Raw genomic sequence first — 19,177 nt, 5'->3', positions numbered from 1 at the left:
AACGTATCATAATAATGAGCTATTTATAATCGTCATATCGGTGAGAGTGAATCATCGATCGATATTATGATAATGAATCGAAGGTTGGTTATAATATTTGTGTAGAGTTTTGATGGGCTTGAAGATTCCAAGTCTTAGTCAAACTTGGACTACGACTCCCGCTTGAACTTGGAGTGCAAATATAAAAGGCTAAGTGAGCTTATTATATTGATGTATAGTTTTCTCATGACCAAGACGCAATAGAAGTTTTACATGCAAAACTATGCTTGGACTCTCATATGCTTTAAGCACAACAATAGGATGTTTGTAGAACTTTTACCTCCAAAAGATAAACGCTTGATAATGGCTCCAACTATTCCAAAATTAGCAAAGACAACTTTTCAAGGTAGAATTCACGAACCACGAATTTGAACACCTTCTTGTGCCTTTTGAAAATTTCCTTGAAAACTTTTAAATAATCTTGTCTATCAAGTCCACCATTGATAACAAAGTTCATCTCTTAATTTGCATTAGAAAAACTATAAGGTCCTAGAATGAATTATTCGATATTTTGAAATAATTAGAATTCATTTTTTATAGGTATTTTAAATTTTTAGTATGTCCTATTTATGAGGAGCTCATGACGAAATTTTTCCAAACCTTGATGCTCATTTTTAAATATTTTTTCGCTGCAGATTTAAATTAAACCATTATTGTTTTATAATTAATTGCAATTATAATAACTGAACCGCACAAAAACTAGAAGAGATTTAACAATGAGATAAGAAAATATGAACGAGTATTGCTTTGAGATTTTATCATAAATCAAATCAATCCGGTTTTGTTATATCCTAAGTAAAGGTGTGTGTAAAATTGTTGTCTTCGGGAGTTAAAAAAATGTGCTTGTCAAGAACTGGATCAAAAGGAAATTTTGATGGACAATGAATCACAAGAAAACATATCGTAGAGGGATTTTAATGTAAATCACCTTTTTTTAAAAAAATAATATTATTTTATTAATTCTAAAACCTGCATGAAATTAAATTATAATATGATGATACAAACATGTATATATGAGGACATGAAATGAAAGTACAGTAGGACACTCCATTAACACAATCAGAGACGTCTACAGACAACAACTGTTCCACCTATTCAAAGGGTCCTTTCCCACTTCACATGAAATGTTCGACGCAAGAAAAAATGATGAATAATAAGTATTATAATTAATTATAACGTGTTAACGTTTTCGTCGAGTGTTAGATTAAGCACTGAACAACCCTCCGATCAACCACACTGAACACAACTTAAATTAATTAACCTATTTGTTAAATAATGTTGTTCATCAGTAAATATGTGTGTGTGTGTGTGTGTGTTTAAATCATAAATCTTAAAAATTTTAACGAATGAATGAAATCAGAGAGACTGAAATGATTAAAGTTTGATATAAAAAAAAGAACACAAACACAGGAAAATTTATGAATTATATTCAACAAAGAAAGTCTAAACTGTCCTTGCTTTCTTTTCCTAGTCTTCTCCAAAAAAAACAAAAAAAGGCAAATTAACCCACTCAGAGTTTCCCTTGCATACTTCTTCGAATGATAATGAGTTTAAGCTACCGCATCATACGCTTATATTTAATGATTAAAATGACTTGTTCTACAACTTCTAAGGCTCCAACCAAGCCAGAAACAAATAAAGAAAATTTAACAACTGCAAAAACTATCTTGAATATCTGTAGAGATCGCAGCAGATAGCACCAACTACCAAGTAACCGGCAACCTAAAAATGGTAAAATTAGATCCATAAGGGCCAGAACCACCTACAAAAATTACCGGATGGTGGCAAAAACAGATGGTTTAATGTGTTTACCTCCAATATTCTCTAGTCAATTAATCACCCGAAACATAGGATTTATCTTCATAATACCTTCTTTCACTTTCGGCCTTTTTCTCATTTCGTCTCTGCGCAATAACAAGCCAGCTTCTTGTCACATGAATTTGTTAAAGAATCACATTTCATAGAAATATTTCATCTTATCAAAACAATATCGGAAACAAAACCTGGTATGCCTCATGATTTGATACAATCCTCTTGATTATTGTGCTAGTAGTAATGTCCAGAGGACTTTCCAAGAGCTTGAAAATACCTAGGCTGATTGGGACAGAATAAGGATTCCTCTTCTCCTATAAAATCAGCAAAACCATAAACAACTTTTGGTAACTAACATTATACCTCCAGAGATCAATAGACTCCAATACAACTATACCTTCTGAAAATCATTATCCTCTGCCACAGTTCCATGCACAACCAAAGAAATATTGAAGGTTGTTATCTACAGCAACAAGAATATCGAATGAGATTCAAACTGAAAAAATCGTGCATGCCATGGAACATTCATCATCTGGATTTGATTACACTACCCATTTTAATCCCTCCCAGCCTTTCCTACACCCAACATTTTTGGGGGTAAAAAAGAAAAGAAAAGAACAAACATCCTTTGTATATGTACAAAACTTTGACATGGATTCATGGTAACCACAATTGGTGGAAGTGGTTAAACCATTCATTTCCTTTCACGCAGCACATTTAATGACATGAAAACAAAAGCATCAGAAAACTAGAACTTTGTACAGCAAACATTAAGCTAGGTTGACAACATTCTATGAGATAACTTTTACTTAACTATTCACAATTTTGTAATGCCCTAACACCCATATTTAAAGACGCTAAGTGCACCAAGACGCAAAGGGATCTTGGAGCCTGAAGAGCAAGGCGAGATATTTATTTATTTTCAACAACGGATATTTGTTAACTTATTGAATTGATTGGACTTTTATATATTTTAAGATATTGATTGATATTCATTTAAATTGCTTGTGAATAATCTGGTCAGCACTTTGCATGATTCTCTTGAATCAAAAGAGAACTGATTGATTATAGCTTAAAAGTTATAAATTCATACATAGTTCAACCGATTAGAAATAGTATTCTTTTCAGCACATGGTTTTGGGTAAAAAAAACTAGAATTACACCGATAGTTCATTGAATTTTTGTCTCATTAAACTAAATTATAAATAATTGAACACCTAGATAAAAATAAGATTATTAATTCTAGAAATAGTTTATATTTAATTTAAGGATGATTGATTCTAAAATAGTTAGTAATTAATTTACAAAATTTCTCCATGACTTTGAATTATTCATAGGTGGATAATTTGGTACCCACATGGGCTTCGGTCATTTATTGAAATTGGACTTTAACACTTAGTTGATACTTTAAATTTAATTTGTTTTGTTTAATTTTTATTAGGTTAATAACTGCTATCTTCATTCAATTAATTTAGTTTATATTAAAGTAAATAATTTATAACCCAGTAATTAGATAATAATCCACATGAGGACGATTTGGATCCAACTATTATATAACTTGATTTAGTGCACTCGCTAATAATCCCAATTGAAACGACCATCACATGCCCAGTTTCTATTACGAGTAGTTTGCAGCAGCAATAGCTATCCTTAAGCCTCATAAGTCTTGAACTAGCTCAGTAAAAACATTGTGAACTTTGCATGATTGATAGATGTTTTGAATTAATTATGACATAATCACATAACATCAGGAAATCTGCAACAAACCTTGATACCTGTTGCAGACCTCTTTCTCGCGCCTTGCTTTTCTATGACATGGTGGCACCAAATACCAATGGTCTGCCAACCCATCATACGAGCTACGGTGTTATGATACCTTTGTTCACCATGAATAGATGTGAACAACCAACTATTACTGCGAGTTAGAGTACTACACATCTACTAAGGATCCATATAGTTTGACTGAGGATGATTTGACCTTCCTCATGCTCGATATGCCTAAAACTATGATGATATTTTACGACTTTCAGATGCTTGTCCTCTCTTGCATTCACGCACGACCGTTCATTCTAATTGTGTATATACAATTGCTCAGTTTCAATGAGAAAAGCGTGAATCTTGAGAACCACAACAAAAAGCCAGAGACTGAGGCAATGATGTTTGAGGTTTTAAGCTTGATTAGTGTAGCCTTTGGCGTCAACTATTTTCCTAAATATTTTGTAATGAATGTACCTCTTTACCGTATCCGTAATGTAAAATATATTTGTTTGTTAACGAGATCTTATGTTACTGAAATTATGACTACCTTACTAGATTTATGAACGGATAGTTGTTTAAAATATGACTTGAAAGTTAAACCACAAAAAGCAAGCAATGATTGGAATACAACCGTGCAAGGAGTGCTGGCACAGGACCGAGTCGCTCAAGAAGATGGAATTTTGCACTACGAGGTTCTTCCTTCAAGAAGACTGGGTTGAGATCTTTGTCTAGTTTGGGTGGATCATTGAGAATATGCATGGATGATAGGCAAAAATTAAGTGTAACCACAGTGGAGACATCATACTATTAACCAGTGCTAAAGAGTGGTTGGAGCCTATTTTAACCGTAAGACTTTCGCATAAGGAAGAGAACTACCGAAACTAGCACGAAGATCGGCGGGGAAGCACCTATTTCTACACAAGTATATATGGCTCAAGGGATTTCCAAGCAACCTCAAGCTTAAGGACAAGTCTACGTACTCCTCACGAGCAAGCTAATGATGTCGAAGGAGACATAGTAGAAGGGACGGGACAAGATAAATGAATTAAGAGAGGTGAAAATGAACTTTTTAAAAATAACCATTATCAAAAAATCAAAAGAATATATATAAATATAGTAACTGGCGTAGATTCACAAGATAACAAAAATTATTACATTTGCCCATATATTCTAACAAAAAGTGATCATAAAAAACAGTCCTAATTTAATGCAAATAAAAATAACAATATAAGCTATTTTTAAAAAAATAAATTAGCTAATAATAGGATATCAAGGTACAAAACCAAAGTTTTCAGTGCTTCATCCATAAAATGTTTCTCAAAAATCAAGTTAATGAAAATCGACAAATAATATTTTAATCATACTAATCTAGTTAGTGTTAACAAAAGAGATATAAAATAATTATTTATTAATTACTTATCATGTTTTAATGATTTTAAATTTTGATCGATGTTTCGCAACTTCAAATTGATCAATAATTGAGATAATAAAAGTTTGTGAAAACTCTTTTTAATGTATACCGGTAACTAAATACTTTTCATAAGATTTATTTAATTTCAATAATGGGTTAAGTTTGATATTCAAAAAAATTAAAATACAAGCATCATAAAAATTCAAAGGTAGTTCAGCGGAGAGAGAAGATTTGGAAATAAGAGAAATAGAGGAATTTGGTGAAATTGAATACATACAACCCAGTGTATCACCAATTAACCACAGATCCTATTCGTAGAGAAAAATGATGGGACAATGCAGTTGTGCATTGATTACCATCAAACCGTCAAGGCGACAATAAAGACAAATGCCCAAAGCCTTGGGTCAATGACCTGTTCAACCAACTGCGAGAGACGTCCATGTATTCAAAGACTGATTTACAACTAGTTATTGATCCAAACGATGACCTGCTCAACCAACTGCAAGTGACATCCATGTATTCAAAGACATCCGAGTAATGCCTTTCGGCTTATCCTATGGACTAGCAATTTTCAAATACCTGATGAAGGGCACTGCCAAGAGAATATCTAGATCAATTTTATGTGGTCTTCATTAATGAGATTCTTATTCACTCCAAGACATGGCAGGAACATGCAAAACATTGGCTTTGCAGAGACTCGGAGAGTATTAGTCATACACGAAGCTAAGAAAATGCATATTTTGGTTCCACTATATAACGTTTCTAGGCACTTTCCAAATATCATATAGGAGGAAAGTGTAATACGGGGATTGCTAATAACCCCACATGAAAAATGATCTATTAACTCCCATGTTTTCAGAAATCGCGGAATTTCAAACCGGTAATATACGTAATTAACCCTATCATGTATAAAGGAATCTCAGCAAAGAGCAAGCCATGGTAAATTGGAAATGACCCACGTATGTACACAAGATACAAAGATTCCCAGGGATGGCTGGACCACTAACTGCTGAGTTTTGCTCAAGGTAAATGGATTATCACCTATGTCACTCCCAAGCTAAACAAGTAATATGGCAAGAGTAGAAGGTACACATCCTTACTGTCGATGTTTTCTATAGAATATCCAAGAAAATTTAATCCACATTTAGGTCATGCTTGGTAGTTGCGAATGAGGTTGATATGGAATGGGCATTCCTAACTCATTCCTTGTACACATGCTTGGTATGCCATGGCAGTCCCATGGCAATGGTTGTTCCTATTCCCATTTTCATCCATTAGTCATTCCATCCTTTTTAGATTGGTGTAGCTATTCTCACTCCCTATTCTTCTATTTTTACAAATTTTTACAAAATTGTTCTTTTTCTTCTATTTATTTTAACATATCTATGCTTTAGCTTATTGTCGTTTTAATGATATTATAATTATAATAAATAACAAGAATAATAATCATTAATCAGTTTAATAATTGAAAAATGATGATGATTTATAATGATTATAATAATACTAATTAAATAATAACAGAGATAATAAAAAATAATAATAATTTAATCATGGTAATAATAATAATATAAATAAAGATAAACAATAAAATAAATAATGATAATAAATAGAACATTATGTTGTGAAAAAGTAAAAATTTACGGTAAAAAAGTAAAAATCTCAAACTCTCAAAATTATCACACTACACACTTTATAATATTTTTCTCTCAACTCAATTGTGATTTTCTTCACAAATGAGAGATTTATTTATAGAAAATTTTTACAAATAATCCAAAAATAAAATACATCATTACCTACATCATCACACACTAATTTTCAATATTCAACACCTAATTTTACCTAATTTTCAACATTCAACATTCACATTTTCAACACAAATATTTAACACATTTTTAAATAATTTTTCAACACTCCCCCTTGTGATGATGATCATAATGATTGTATACATTACGTGTTTTTATACTGCCTCGTTAAAAACCTTACTAGGAAAAACCCATTGGGATAAAAACCATAGTAAGGGAAAAAGAGTGCAGTCACGTAAACTCCCCCTCATGTTGACACGAACAATTCTTCACAAATTTCGTAGATTGCGCATCCCAATATTATATATGTGCTTTCTGAATATTGTCGTAGGAAGTGCCTTTGTGAAGAGATCTGATGAGTTTTCACTTGATTGAATGTGACGAACATCAATACATTTATTCTTCTCAAGCTCCTTGGTGAATGCGAAGAACTTAGGAGGAATATGTTTAGTTCTGTCGCTTTTTATGTATCCTTCTTTCATTTGAGCAACACATGCAGCATTATCTTCATATAGTATCACAGGCTTCTCGTCGAATGATAATCCGCATGAGATTTGGATATGTTGAGTCATTGATTTTAACCACACACATTCACGGCTTGCTTCATGTAGTGCAATAATCTCGGCATGATTTGATGAAGTTGTTACAAGTGTTTGTTTCTGTGAACGCCAAGAAATTGCAGTGCCTCCACGAGTAAATACATATCCAGTTTGAGAACGTGCTTTGTGTGGATCAGATAAGTATCCAGCATCGGCATAACCAATTATACTTGGATTAGCATCTTTTGAATACAAAAGTCCCAAGTCTGTCGTTCCTCGTAGATAACGGAATATATGTTTAATTCCGTTCCAATGTCTCTTTGTTGGATATGTGCTAAATCTTGCCAATAAATTTACGGCAAAAGATATATCAGGCCTTGTACAATTTGTAAGATACATAAGGGCACCGATAGCACTTAGATATGGTACTTCTGGACCAAGAATATCTTCATCATCTTCACATGGACGGAATGGATCCTTTTCTATGTTTAATGATCTAACAACCATTGGAGTACTTAAAGGATTTGATTTGTCCATATTAAAACGTTTAAGGATCTTTTCTGTATAATTTGTCTGGTGAACAAATATTCCACATTCTTTTTGTTCAATTTGTAAACCCAGACAATACTTGGTTTTTCCAAGATCCTTCATTTCAAATTCTTCTTTCAAGTATGACACAACTTCTTGAATTTCCTTATTTGTTCCAATGATGTTTAAATCATCAACATATACAGCAATAATTACGCATCCGGATGTTGTTTTCTTAATGAAAACACAAGGGCATATTGAATTATTTACATATCCCTTTTTCATCAAGTGATCACTTAGCCTATTATACCACATTCTGCCGGATTGCTTCAACCCATATAATGATCTTAGTAATTTCACAGAATAACATTCTCTGGGTTTTGAACTTTGTGCTTCAGGCATCTTAAATCCTTCAGGGATTTTCATATATATATTACTATCAAGTGATCCATATAAGTAGGCTGTAACAACATCCATAAGACGCATTTCTAAATTTTCAGATACTGCCAAGCTAATCAAATACCGAAACGTAATTGCATCCATCACAGGAGAATACGTTTCTTCATAATCAATTCCAGGCCTTTGAGAAAAACCTTGTGCAACAAGTCGAGCTTTATATCTTACTATTTCATTTTTCTCATTTCGCTTTCGAATAAAAACCCATTTGTATCCAACAGGTTTTACACCTTCAGGTGTAAGGACTATAGGTCCAAAAACATTACGTTTATTTAGCGAATCCAATTCAACCTGGATGGCATCTTTCCATTTTATCCAATCCTGCCGATTTTTACATTCACCAAAAGATTTTGGTTCATGATCTTCATTATCATTTATGATGTCGATTGCCACATTATAAGAAAATATATCATCAATTTCTTCTATATCTTTTCGGTTCCATATTTTTCCAGTATTAATATAATTGATAGAGATTTCATGATTCTCGTCAGTTTGTGGTTCTGACAAAACATTTTCATCATCATGTGTTTCTTCAGGAACATCATTCTCTATTTTGTGATCATTATGTGTTTCTTCAGGAACATCATTCTCTATTTTGTGATCATTGTGTTTCTCTATGAATTTTCTTTTTCGAGGATTTTTATCCTTGGAACCAACTGGCCTTCCACGCTTCAGGCGTTTAATGACATCATGACTATCTTCAATTTGTTTCTTCGGAATTTCAATTCGAGCAGGGGCATTTGCAGCATGTATATATGATTTAGTTACCCCTTTTGTGTCTGCAAATGCATCTGGTATTTGATTTGCTATTCTTTGCAAGTGCACAATTTGCTGTACATCTTTTTCACATTGTTTTGTTCTTGGATCCAGATGTAACAATGATGATACATACCATGTAATTTCTTTTTCGGTATGTTTCTGTTCTCCCCCTAACATTGGGAAGATTTCCTCATTAAAATGACAATCAGCAAAACGTGCTGTGAACACGTCGCCTGTCTGTGGTTCAAGATATCGAATGATCGATGGACTATCATAACCAATATAAATTCCAATCTTTCTTTGAGGTCCCATTTTCTTTCGTTGAGGTGGTGCAATAGGCACATACACCATACATCCAAAAATTCTCAGATGAGAAATGTCTGGTTCTTTACCAAATGCAAGCTGCAATGGGGAGTATTTATGATATGCACTTGGTCTGATGCGAATTAATGAAGCAGCATGTAAAATTGCATGTCCCCATATAGAAATAGGGAGCTTTGTTTTCATAATCATTGGTCTAGCAATCATTTGCAGACGTTTAATCAATGATTCAGCCAATCCATTTTGAGTATGTACATGAGCAACAGGATGCTCAACAATGATTCCCATAGACATACAATAATCATTGAAAGTCTGGGAAGTAAATTCACCAGCATTATCAAGTCTAATTTTCTTGATTGTATAATCGGGAAATTGATTCCTCAATTTTATTATTTGAGCAAGTAATCTTGCAAATGCAACATTTCGAGTTGACAATAAACATACATGTGACCATCTGCTGGAGGCATCAATCAATACCATAAAGTATCTGAATGGTCCACATGGTGGATGGATTGGTCCACAAATATCACCCTGAATACGTTCAAGAAACATTGGTGATTCAGTTTGGATTTTGGCTGGTGATGGTCTTATAATAAGTTTTCCAAGAGAACATGCTTTACATTGAAACTTATTATTCTGAAAGATCTTCTGGTCTTTCAATGGATGACCATGTGTATTTTCTATAATTCTTCGCATCATTGTTGAACCAGGATGTCCTAATCGATCATGCCAATTGGTTAATATTGAAGAATTATCAATTACCATGTTTGATTCAATGGGACGTATATGTGTATAATGCAATCCAGTAGGGAGCATTGGTAGTTTTTCAATCACATATTTCTTTCCTGATTTATATGTGGTAAGACACATATATTTCTCATTCCCTTCATTCATTGTTTGAGTATCATACCCATGGGAATATATATCATTAAAACTCAACAAATTTCTTTTCGATTGTGGTGAATATAAAGCATCATTGATCAAAAATTTTGTACCATTAGGTAACAAAAATTGTGCTTTACCACATCCTTTAATCAAGTCTACAGGACCTGATATTGTATTCACCGTTGTTTTTGTTGGTTTTAGTTCCAAGAAATATCTTTTATCTCGGAGGATAGTGTGCGTTGTACCACTATCGGGTATGCAAACTTCAGCTTTGCTCATAGCATTTTCCATATTTGAACTTCAAAAAATATGCAATGAAAAAAAATTAATGACAATACATATTTAAATATAACACATATCATAATTGTACAATAAAACATTATCATATAAATACATGAAAAATAAATTATTGTACATTTATATTCTACCACTATATTGTTCATTTTCAGAGAAATCATTGAGAAAATCTGCAGCATCAATATTGTTCATTTCTATCCCACCAACATATTGATCATTTCCAGAGAAATCATTCATAAAATCAGCAGCATCAAAATGAGTTGAATCACTCAAACGGTCACTTCGCTCAGTGAAGTTGGTCTCCTTTTCTTTCCCCTTTATCGATTCTTTATAAAGTTTGCAAAGATGCTCAGGGGCTCGACAAATACGAGACCAATGTCCTGGAGTACCGCATCTGAAACAAGAACTTTCAAATCTTTTCGAGTGATTTTCATTAACACTCATGTTTTCTTGATGCCTTTTCTGTGGATGGTTTGGGACGTTATTTTGAGATGAGTTATAGAAATAACTATCTCGATTATTTTCAAAACCACGGCCGCGTCCACGACCACGACCACTTCCTCGTCCACGTCCACGTCCACGACCTCGACCTCGACCTCGACCTCGACCAAAACCTTGTCTTTGAATTTGATTTTGGTTTCCAGGTTTAAATTCATTTTTGCTTACAGCATTTACTTCTGGAAATGCTGTTGATCCAGTGGGTCGGGACTGATGATTTCTCATTAATAGCTCGTTGTTCTTTTCCGCCACAAGAAGACAGGCGATGAGTTCAGAATATCTCGCAAATCCACGCACTCTATATTGTTGCTGTAGTGTTATATTTGATGCGTGAAACGTGGAAAATGTTTTTTCAAGCATTTCCGATTCTGTAACCTCATGTCCACAAAATTTTAACTGCGAGATTATTCTATACATCGCTGAATTGTAATCACTGACTTTTTTAAAGTCTTGGAATCTTAACATATTCCATTCATCACGGGCGGTCGGAAGTATAACTTCCCTTATATGTTCAAATCTCTCTTTTAATCCTTTCCACAGAGCCATGGGATCTTTTTCGATGAGATATTCACATTTTAAACCTTCATCAAGGTGTCGTCGTAAAAATATTATAGCTTTTGCTTTTTCTTGTGATGAAGATATACCATTTTCTTTAATGGTCTCGCTTAGACCCAATGACTCAAGATGCATTTCTACATCAAGAGTCCATGGCATATAGTTTTTCCCAGTAATATCAAGAGCGATGAATTCGAGCTTTGCCAAGTTTGCCATGGTGGTACTAAAAATTACGATGCATTTTATTAGTTAATGAATATTGCAATACAAAGTAATGGATAAACAACAAGTACAAGTATTCGTAAAAATAAAGAAAACACACGAGGAGGATATTCTCCGATAAATACAAGACTGGTGAGTATGATAACCAAAATAATTAAAAATAACCTCGTGAAAGCCATCTTCTTTTTTTCTGCGAAAATTTGATGAAGAATAATTTTTAGAGAAGAAGAGAAAGTTGGAGTGATTGAATGTATTTGTGAGATTGTATTTATAGAGCAAAAACTAGCCGTTTTGTTACCGTTTATTACCGTTGGTGTATAAGAAAATAAATGTATGTATTTGTATAATTTTATGGTAATAATATGGTGTATATAATATTAGTCATATTTAAATAATTATGTATATCATATCACATTATTATAATTAGGTGTCATAAGTTATTTTGTTTAAAAAACCTTATAGGCTTTTATACTTGTCGTATCCCTTACCGGGAGTGTGGGATGTCGTCTTAACATCCTCCCAGGATTTATAACAAGTTTTTGAAAAAATTATTTTTATTATTTCTAACAATAACATTATATTATATATTACATATATAAACAATAAATAAATAACAGTAAAATAAATATTATTACTTTTGTTACCTTTTTCTTCTGTTCGGAGCTTGGAAAAATATGGAGGACTTTTAGAGCTTCGTGCTGATAACGTGTTGTGAAAAAGTAAAAATTTACGGTAAAAAAGTAAAAATCTCAAACTCTCAAAATTATCACACTACACACTTTATAATATTTTTCTCTCAACTCAATTGTGATTTTCTTCACAAATGAGAGATCTATTTATAGAAAATTTTTACAAATAATCCAAAAATAAAATACATCATTACCTACATCATCACACTAATTTTCAATATTCAACACCTAATTTTACCTAATTTTCAACATTCAACATTCACATTTTCAACACAAATATTTAACACATTTTTAAATAATTTTTCAACACATTAATATTTATCATTTAATAACAAAAATAACTCGTTAATAATAATAATAAATACAACACTACTATTTATCGTTTAATGACAAAAAAATCTTTAAATATAATAATAATAATAACAATAACAATCTCTATACTATATTATTAAAGTAGAAATCCCTATACTAACTAATCTCAAATTAATTTGGCAATTATAATGATATGATCTCATTATACAACTTTATTGGTGAAACATTTTTTGGTTTTAATAAAATAAATCTTTTTTAAAAACTTTTAATATTATTTTTAAGGAGAAAAATAATTTTTCTCACATTAGTTATAGTAGAAAAAAATTAAAATACTAACTAATACATATAAATTTATATTTATTTATTATTTTGCACTCACGTGTGTGTTTGAACTTTGAATGCTATTAATTATAATAATTTCTTAAAATACTAGTATTTATTTAAAAATAATAATTAAAAAGTGATTTGGTTATTAAAAATAATTGTATTCCATTTCATCTCATTTCTTCTCATACCAAACATAAGAATGACATAACCTTATCATTTCAACCTCATCTATATTCTATTCCAAAGTCGATTTTATTCATATCCTATTCTATTCCAACATACCAATCATGGTAGCCTCAATGTTTCCTTTAGAAAGCTAATGTTTTCTTATCAACCTTAAATCAACATTAGACACGGAAGAGTAAAATACTTTCTTTAAAATCATTATTTATCCAGATTATGATAAACCATACTCACCATATCTTTTGAGACCTCCCATGGAGCACCAATTATAACCTCATCCGCATAGCGACAAGCCAAAACACTTAAGCTTCGTTCGTGTAGATTCATAATTGGACGGTGTGCTCCTCTATTTGCACTGCAGAACGTCACAATGGTAATATGTCATATATATCCCTCCAGTTGTATAAGAATAACAACAAGTTTTTTTATATTGCTTCAGCTAATGACCAAAAATGAATACAATTAAAGTAAATTGGGATTGTTGTGTTTGGCAATCCAGTGTACCATCTGCCTCAAAGCAATATATTCATTAGATTCATAATGCTAGGAAGAGCAATTAATATTCAGAATTTAACTCGAGCAGCTCTCTGAAACACTAAAACGTTGAAGAATTGACCCAAAGCCAGGGAGACAAAGAATGGACATGCTTCCTTCACTTTCCATATTTCTGAAATTCTCCAACATCAAATAAAGCTTAAAAGATTAATATCGATTTTGTCCAGCATTAGATAAAAAAAGGTTGAAGCCAGATGACACTCTCAATCTGCCTCACAAGATACATATCCACACCACATTTCTAGGCAACAAGTTGGAAGATTATGATGATGATGAGACTAGAGATGCAATCAATGGTAACAAGATCCAGTCCCAATACATCACCTAGCTGGTATTAATGCTAACATGCTGACAATGAATAGATTCAATTGTTTTGGAAAAACAAATCATATCAGGAAAATGAAGAAAAATATACAGAACTCTAAGACAAATGGATCCAATATATATGAAAAAACGTCAGAAGTATGTGTAAAACTTTCAAACATAAAATAGCAACTGCCAAGTTAAACAATTGAAGCTAGCCACTCAAACGATCATGCATCTAGAGCAAATGAAGTGTTGTTACAACCGGCAACCTCATATATCCAGAAAGAGAGATTAGGGAAATATTGATGTGAAATGGATCATCAATGTCCTGGAAAAAAGTAAGAAATAAACAGGTTCTTTCATAGCAAGGAAATGAAGGTAATTTAGGGAAATCTGATACAAGGAGCTCTCTAAGTAGACAAAACACGATTGGCTAAGTACATTCGTCCTGGAATGTTAGTGTTATAGAATGGCATGATAACATAGCCTTGAACTATAGCTTTCCCAGTCGTAAGGCACAGAACATGAATTTAGTGAAATACAGGTAGAAAATGACATTCACACAAGGAAAAGGACAATAGGGAAAGGCAAAAATATAAAGCATCTAGAAATGTTTTCACCTGATAGTTTGGTCGGTATGGATGCCAACAAGCAGAAAGTCGCCAAGCCCCCGGGCAAGCCTAAGTATCTGTAAACATAAGCATACAGAGTAAACAAGGAATAACCTTGGTAAGGAAAGCATCACACTTTTATCAGATTTTATTTTATTATACATTATGGTAGACATGAATGGGGGAAATGAAATTTCTAAAAGCATAAACAAGCTCTTTAAGCACATATAAAAAATTGATAACACATTGAAAACATGACAGGAAAGATAAACCAATAGTTGGAAAATAAATAGCCTTAAGTGTCAGCCACCAAAAACTAACGAGGATGCATGCTCATTTCGCCATTGTTTCCCACAACAAAATCTTTTCAAGTCAACAAAAAGAGTTATAACAATCACCCACCTCCACGTGTCCAGCATGGAATAGATCAAATGCACCATCTATATAAACTATACGAGCATCTTGTCCAGGCCCCTAAAGAGTCAAAATCATTAACTTGAGATAATAAGTAACATCATTCAACATTGCAATCAGAGTGGAACTAAATATCATGCAATAGAGCAGAAAGACACATGTTAGCTTACGATCAGGATCTCAACATATCAGTCCGTTAAATGCAAAGCTAGAAATGAACGGCATGCAGCAGGGAATGTAAATGGATGAAGCAAATTTTGTATAAAAATCCACAGTAGAATTATGAGCTACCTTTTTCACTTATGATTTGGGTGAGTTCGGTAATAATATCCGTATAAATTTCCTGATACAACAGGTAAGCTACAGCTTAGTCCATATTGGCTAATGGATAATGCCATTTAGACTGAAAAGTTTTGCTTTCTTGGAGTTTATACATGAAAAGACAGTAGGATAAGGAAAATGGCAGCATAAAGTCTTTTTTGATTTTATGGACAGAAAAAAGCTAGTTGTTGAAGGCAAGAAAAGATACTGCTTGCTCTGAAGAAAGAAATTTGAAATTATTTATAGACAACTTCATCAATAACTAGAGCTACATTTCTTTGGCTAGTTTTCAAAAGGATCCTGCAAATGTGTACAGATAGAAAGATCATTTTTTGTTTATGCAGAAGACACTCCTTGGTGAATTATAGTACCTTTCCATTAGAAAATTGGACAATCCTGCGAGATGTAGGTAAAAAATGAGATATTCTTGTTCCACTACCAGACCCACCATCTACAGATTTGTGGCTATGACCGTGGCTGAATTGTCTTTGCAGAGAAGAGTGGTTATGACTGTCACCAGTTGACCTCTCTCTCACACAGAGAAGCATACGACCTATTATGCAAAACCACAAAAAATTACTTTAATCTGTAGACAATTACATGAGCATCCAGGAGTCAAATGTTAAGTTTTACAATTGACCAAAAAATATAATGTTACGGGTTTTGTCTCCAAATGCAAGCGCTAAAAGAGCGACTGCTGAAGAAGTGATATCACTGCGTGACAAATGTTTTTCTTAGAATTTTCTTAGAAAACCANATAATGTAATCAATATTGTACTCATCAAACAGTTTTCTCATGAAATCTTCAGTGATAGCATATGGAGCATCAGGAATAACTTCGTCCACCCATTTTACAGCACTTACCATGATCATCCTATGACAAGTAAAATCACAAAAATGCAGGTGTTGGTTAGAACTTAGATAAGCTGCAGTGCAGAAAGCTACTCAGGGAGATTAAAGAACAAAAACTATTGGACTGAATTAATGAGCTAACAAAATAAAAGAAGTGGCACAGTGATCTAATTACGATGAAAAACATGCAGCAATAATGGATGTAGACAACCTTAATTAATTTCTAGTACAAAGCAATCAAGCTACCATGAAGAACAATCAAATGAGTAACGATGAGTAGATCAACAACGTAGCTCGCCAACTACTTATGATTAGTAATGTTTTAAGCTACAGTTGAACCTAAGACCTACAAACCAAGAGTTAGACACGTTGTGAGGGTGGAAAGGGGCTACATTATTTGAGTGGTTAGGAATTCAATCCAATCATGACGCAGAGCGAAAATAGAATTGATAGCCAAAGAGCATGCAAGAAATTTGATGTGTATGCAAAGAGGGTAAATATAAGACAAAATCACCAATAAAATTAAGTAGCCAACGCCAGTAAAAAGAGTATGGAATGAGAGAAAAGGGAGGAGGGGAATCTGAGCCCATACCTCTCACTAAGAGGCGTGACTGGAGGGCCTTTGTTGGCAATAATTTCAGGATCACTTACAACACCGACAACCAATTGATCACCGAGGGCCCGAGCCTGACGAAGGGCATTGCAGTGACCATAATGCATCATGTCGAAGCACCCGTCCATATATACCCTTATCGGCCTCTTCTTCCTATTCTTTGGAAGGGCAAAGTTTAAACCCAGCAATGAGACCCCAATTACCAGCCCCCCGATTAGCCAAGATGCCAGAATCCGTGAGTTCAGCTGGACATTCTCCCCCTCAGACCCCATTTCTTCACTCCTTCGACGCCCTTCTCTAATAATAACACAATAACCATCGACCAAGCAACAAAAGTTGTGAGGCCCGTTATTCTAATTTGAATGCCTTTAAAAATTTCCTTTGAAGCAAACTAACAACCCATACAATTTCAGTTTCCATGCCTTCAGAAATTTACCCATAACTTCACCAAAACTCACCAAGTTTTCATTCTTCTAATTTGGTAGGAAAGCTAACTCATCCTGGACATTTCATTTGTTCAACACTTAGTGAAATTGATTCATTAACCTTGCCGAAAACAGCCCGTAACAGCACCCATATGCAAACAGGGCGGAAGCAATTTCATATTCCACACATTTTGGTAGAAAATTCATAACTTTCTCATACTTAATCGAAATCGAGTTATTCCAGTTGGAAATTCAAGCCAACCCAAAGTCCATCAATTCATCTTCACAAAGTTTTGCCAAATACAATCATTTAAACTGGCCTAAATTTGTCTGCGAGAACACAACTTTAATCTCATATGCTGCGTTTCTTTCAGATTGTATAGTTAGTGGAAAATTGGGTGTATCCCATTCATTGCTAAACCAAATTAAGCGATTTTGGCATCATTTCAAAAATAAAACAATGCTCTATAGCTTTCATTTAAGTCATATTTTAAAATTTATAGCGTACAAAGCCTAGAATTTCGAAAAACATTAAGCACTTTGCACTGCAGCTAGCCCGATTCTCGTTTAGGACAAGTTTCAGTAATATGAGCATCTCTTTCAATTTTAAACAAAATGAAGTGAATTGGCGTCAAATCCAAGACAAGACAAAGCGCCACAAGCTTTCTTTTCAGACCATAAGTTCAAATTCAAAACGTAAAAGTTGCGGTAACACAAAAAAAACAGACCCAATATGCACTGTTGCTAACGCTACAGAACATGACTACATGTTTTCAGATACAATTCGAACCATATGCACAAATAAGCTTAGATTCGAAACATAAATCCAACATTTACCCATATACCTTTGAAAATTTCAGGTTTAAGGCCGATAACACCACTGGACTCGATCAAAATTCAAGGATTTCGTTGATTCTTGTTGTCACCCGAAACCAACTTCGCTTCTTCCTTCCATTTCCTTCACGTTCTTGTTGTCCTTCACGATTGTCAGCTGCTGAGATTCTTCTAAATACAGTCGCGCGTGAGTTTTAAGGCGAAGGAGATTAATCGTTCATTATAGAAGAATCGCAAAAGAACGAGAAGAATCAGGTGCGGGCGAGATGGTCTTGGTGTGTGTATGTGGTGTTTGTGTGTGTTTAGTGCGGCTTTTTCGCTGTTTAATTTAATTTAAGTCGGTGTATAAAAAATAGTTAATTAAGTAAGGTAACTGAGGGGAAATTCGTAATATACCGGAAAGGCGTGATATTACAAATTTTTAATTGTTAACAGTAAATATTTTAATAATTTAATAAAATAAAAAAAAAAGTGAGTTTTTTAACACCTTCAGGAAAGTCTGTTCCCATGTTGGGCAGTAAGGGTCGAAGAAGGTCGAGACTAAAAAAAATGTATAAACCAATGCACCCCATAAATGAGCTCCCCCAGCTACAGTTCCACTAGATTTGGTTTAAAGAGGCTAAAAAAAGAATCGAGGCCTGCCTCCTTTGCTTCCAAATCACCTCCGAGGTGGGGATTTTGAGTGGGATGCGATCAACAAGGAAGGGCGGGTGACGAAGAAAGAAGATCTGGGCTTTCAGTCGAAGAGCAGACCATGAAAAGATAACTCGAAGTTCATTTTCTAGTCTTACAACTCGATTCACGTCGCAAATAGCTTGTTTGGATCATATAATCCGATTCACCGAACAACTGC

At 33.6% G+C, this 19,177-nt stretch overlaps 1 protein-coding gene across 1 annotated transcript; it reads right to left on the bottom strand.

Annotated features, from left to right (window-relative positions):
- Window positions 1–1,547: 1,547 nt before the first annotated feature.
- LOC140980955 (ethanolamine-phosphate cytidylyltransferase-like) lies at window positions 1,548–18,639 on the bottom strand. The gene is made up of 11 exons (XM_073447096.1): window positions 18,336–18,639; window positions 17,045–17,362; window positions 16,316–16,474; window positions 15,972–16,179; window positions 15,268–15,339; window positions 14,875–14,942; window positions 13,628–13,748; window positions 2,249–2,314; window positions 2,043–2,165; window positions 1,852–1,943; window positions 1,548–1,761 (listed from the first exon to the last, which is right to left on the bottom strand). Exons 2-10 carry the CDS (start codon window positions 17,335–17,337, stop codon window positions 1,872–1,874), a joined length of 1,182 nt encoding a protein of 393 aa, XP_073303197.1. The 5' UTR covers window positions 17,338–17,362; window positions 18,336–18,639; the 3' UTR covers window positions 1,548–1,761; window positions 1,852–1,871.
- Window positions 18,640–19,177: the final 538 nt, after the last annotated feature.

This window comes from Primulina huaijiensis, chromosome 7 (assembly GCF_012295235.1).
Source record: "Primulina huaijiensis isolate GDHJ02 chromosome 7, ASM1229523v2, whole genome shotgun sequence".
Taxonomy (NCBI): Eukaryota; Viridiplantae; Streptophyta; class Magnoliopsida; order Lamiales; family Gesneriaceae; genus Primulina; species Primulina huaijiensis.
The sequence above is the reverse complement of the archived record's forward strand: the minus strand, read 5'-3'. Positions and strand labels throughout refer to the sequence as shown.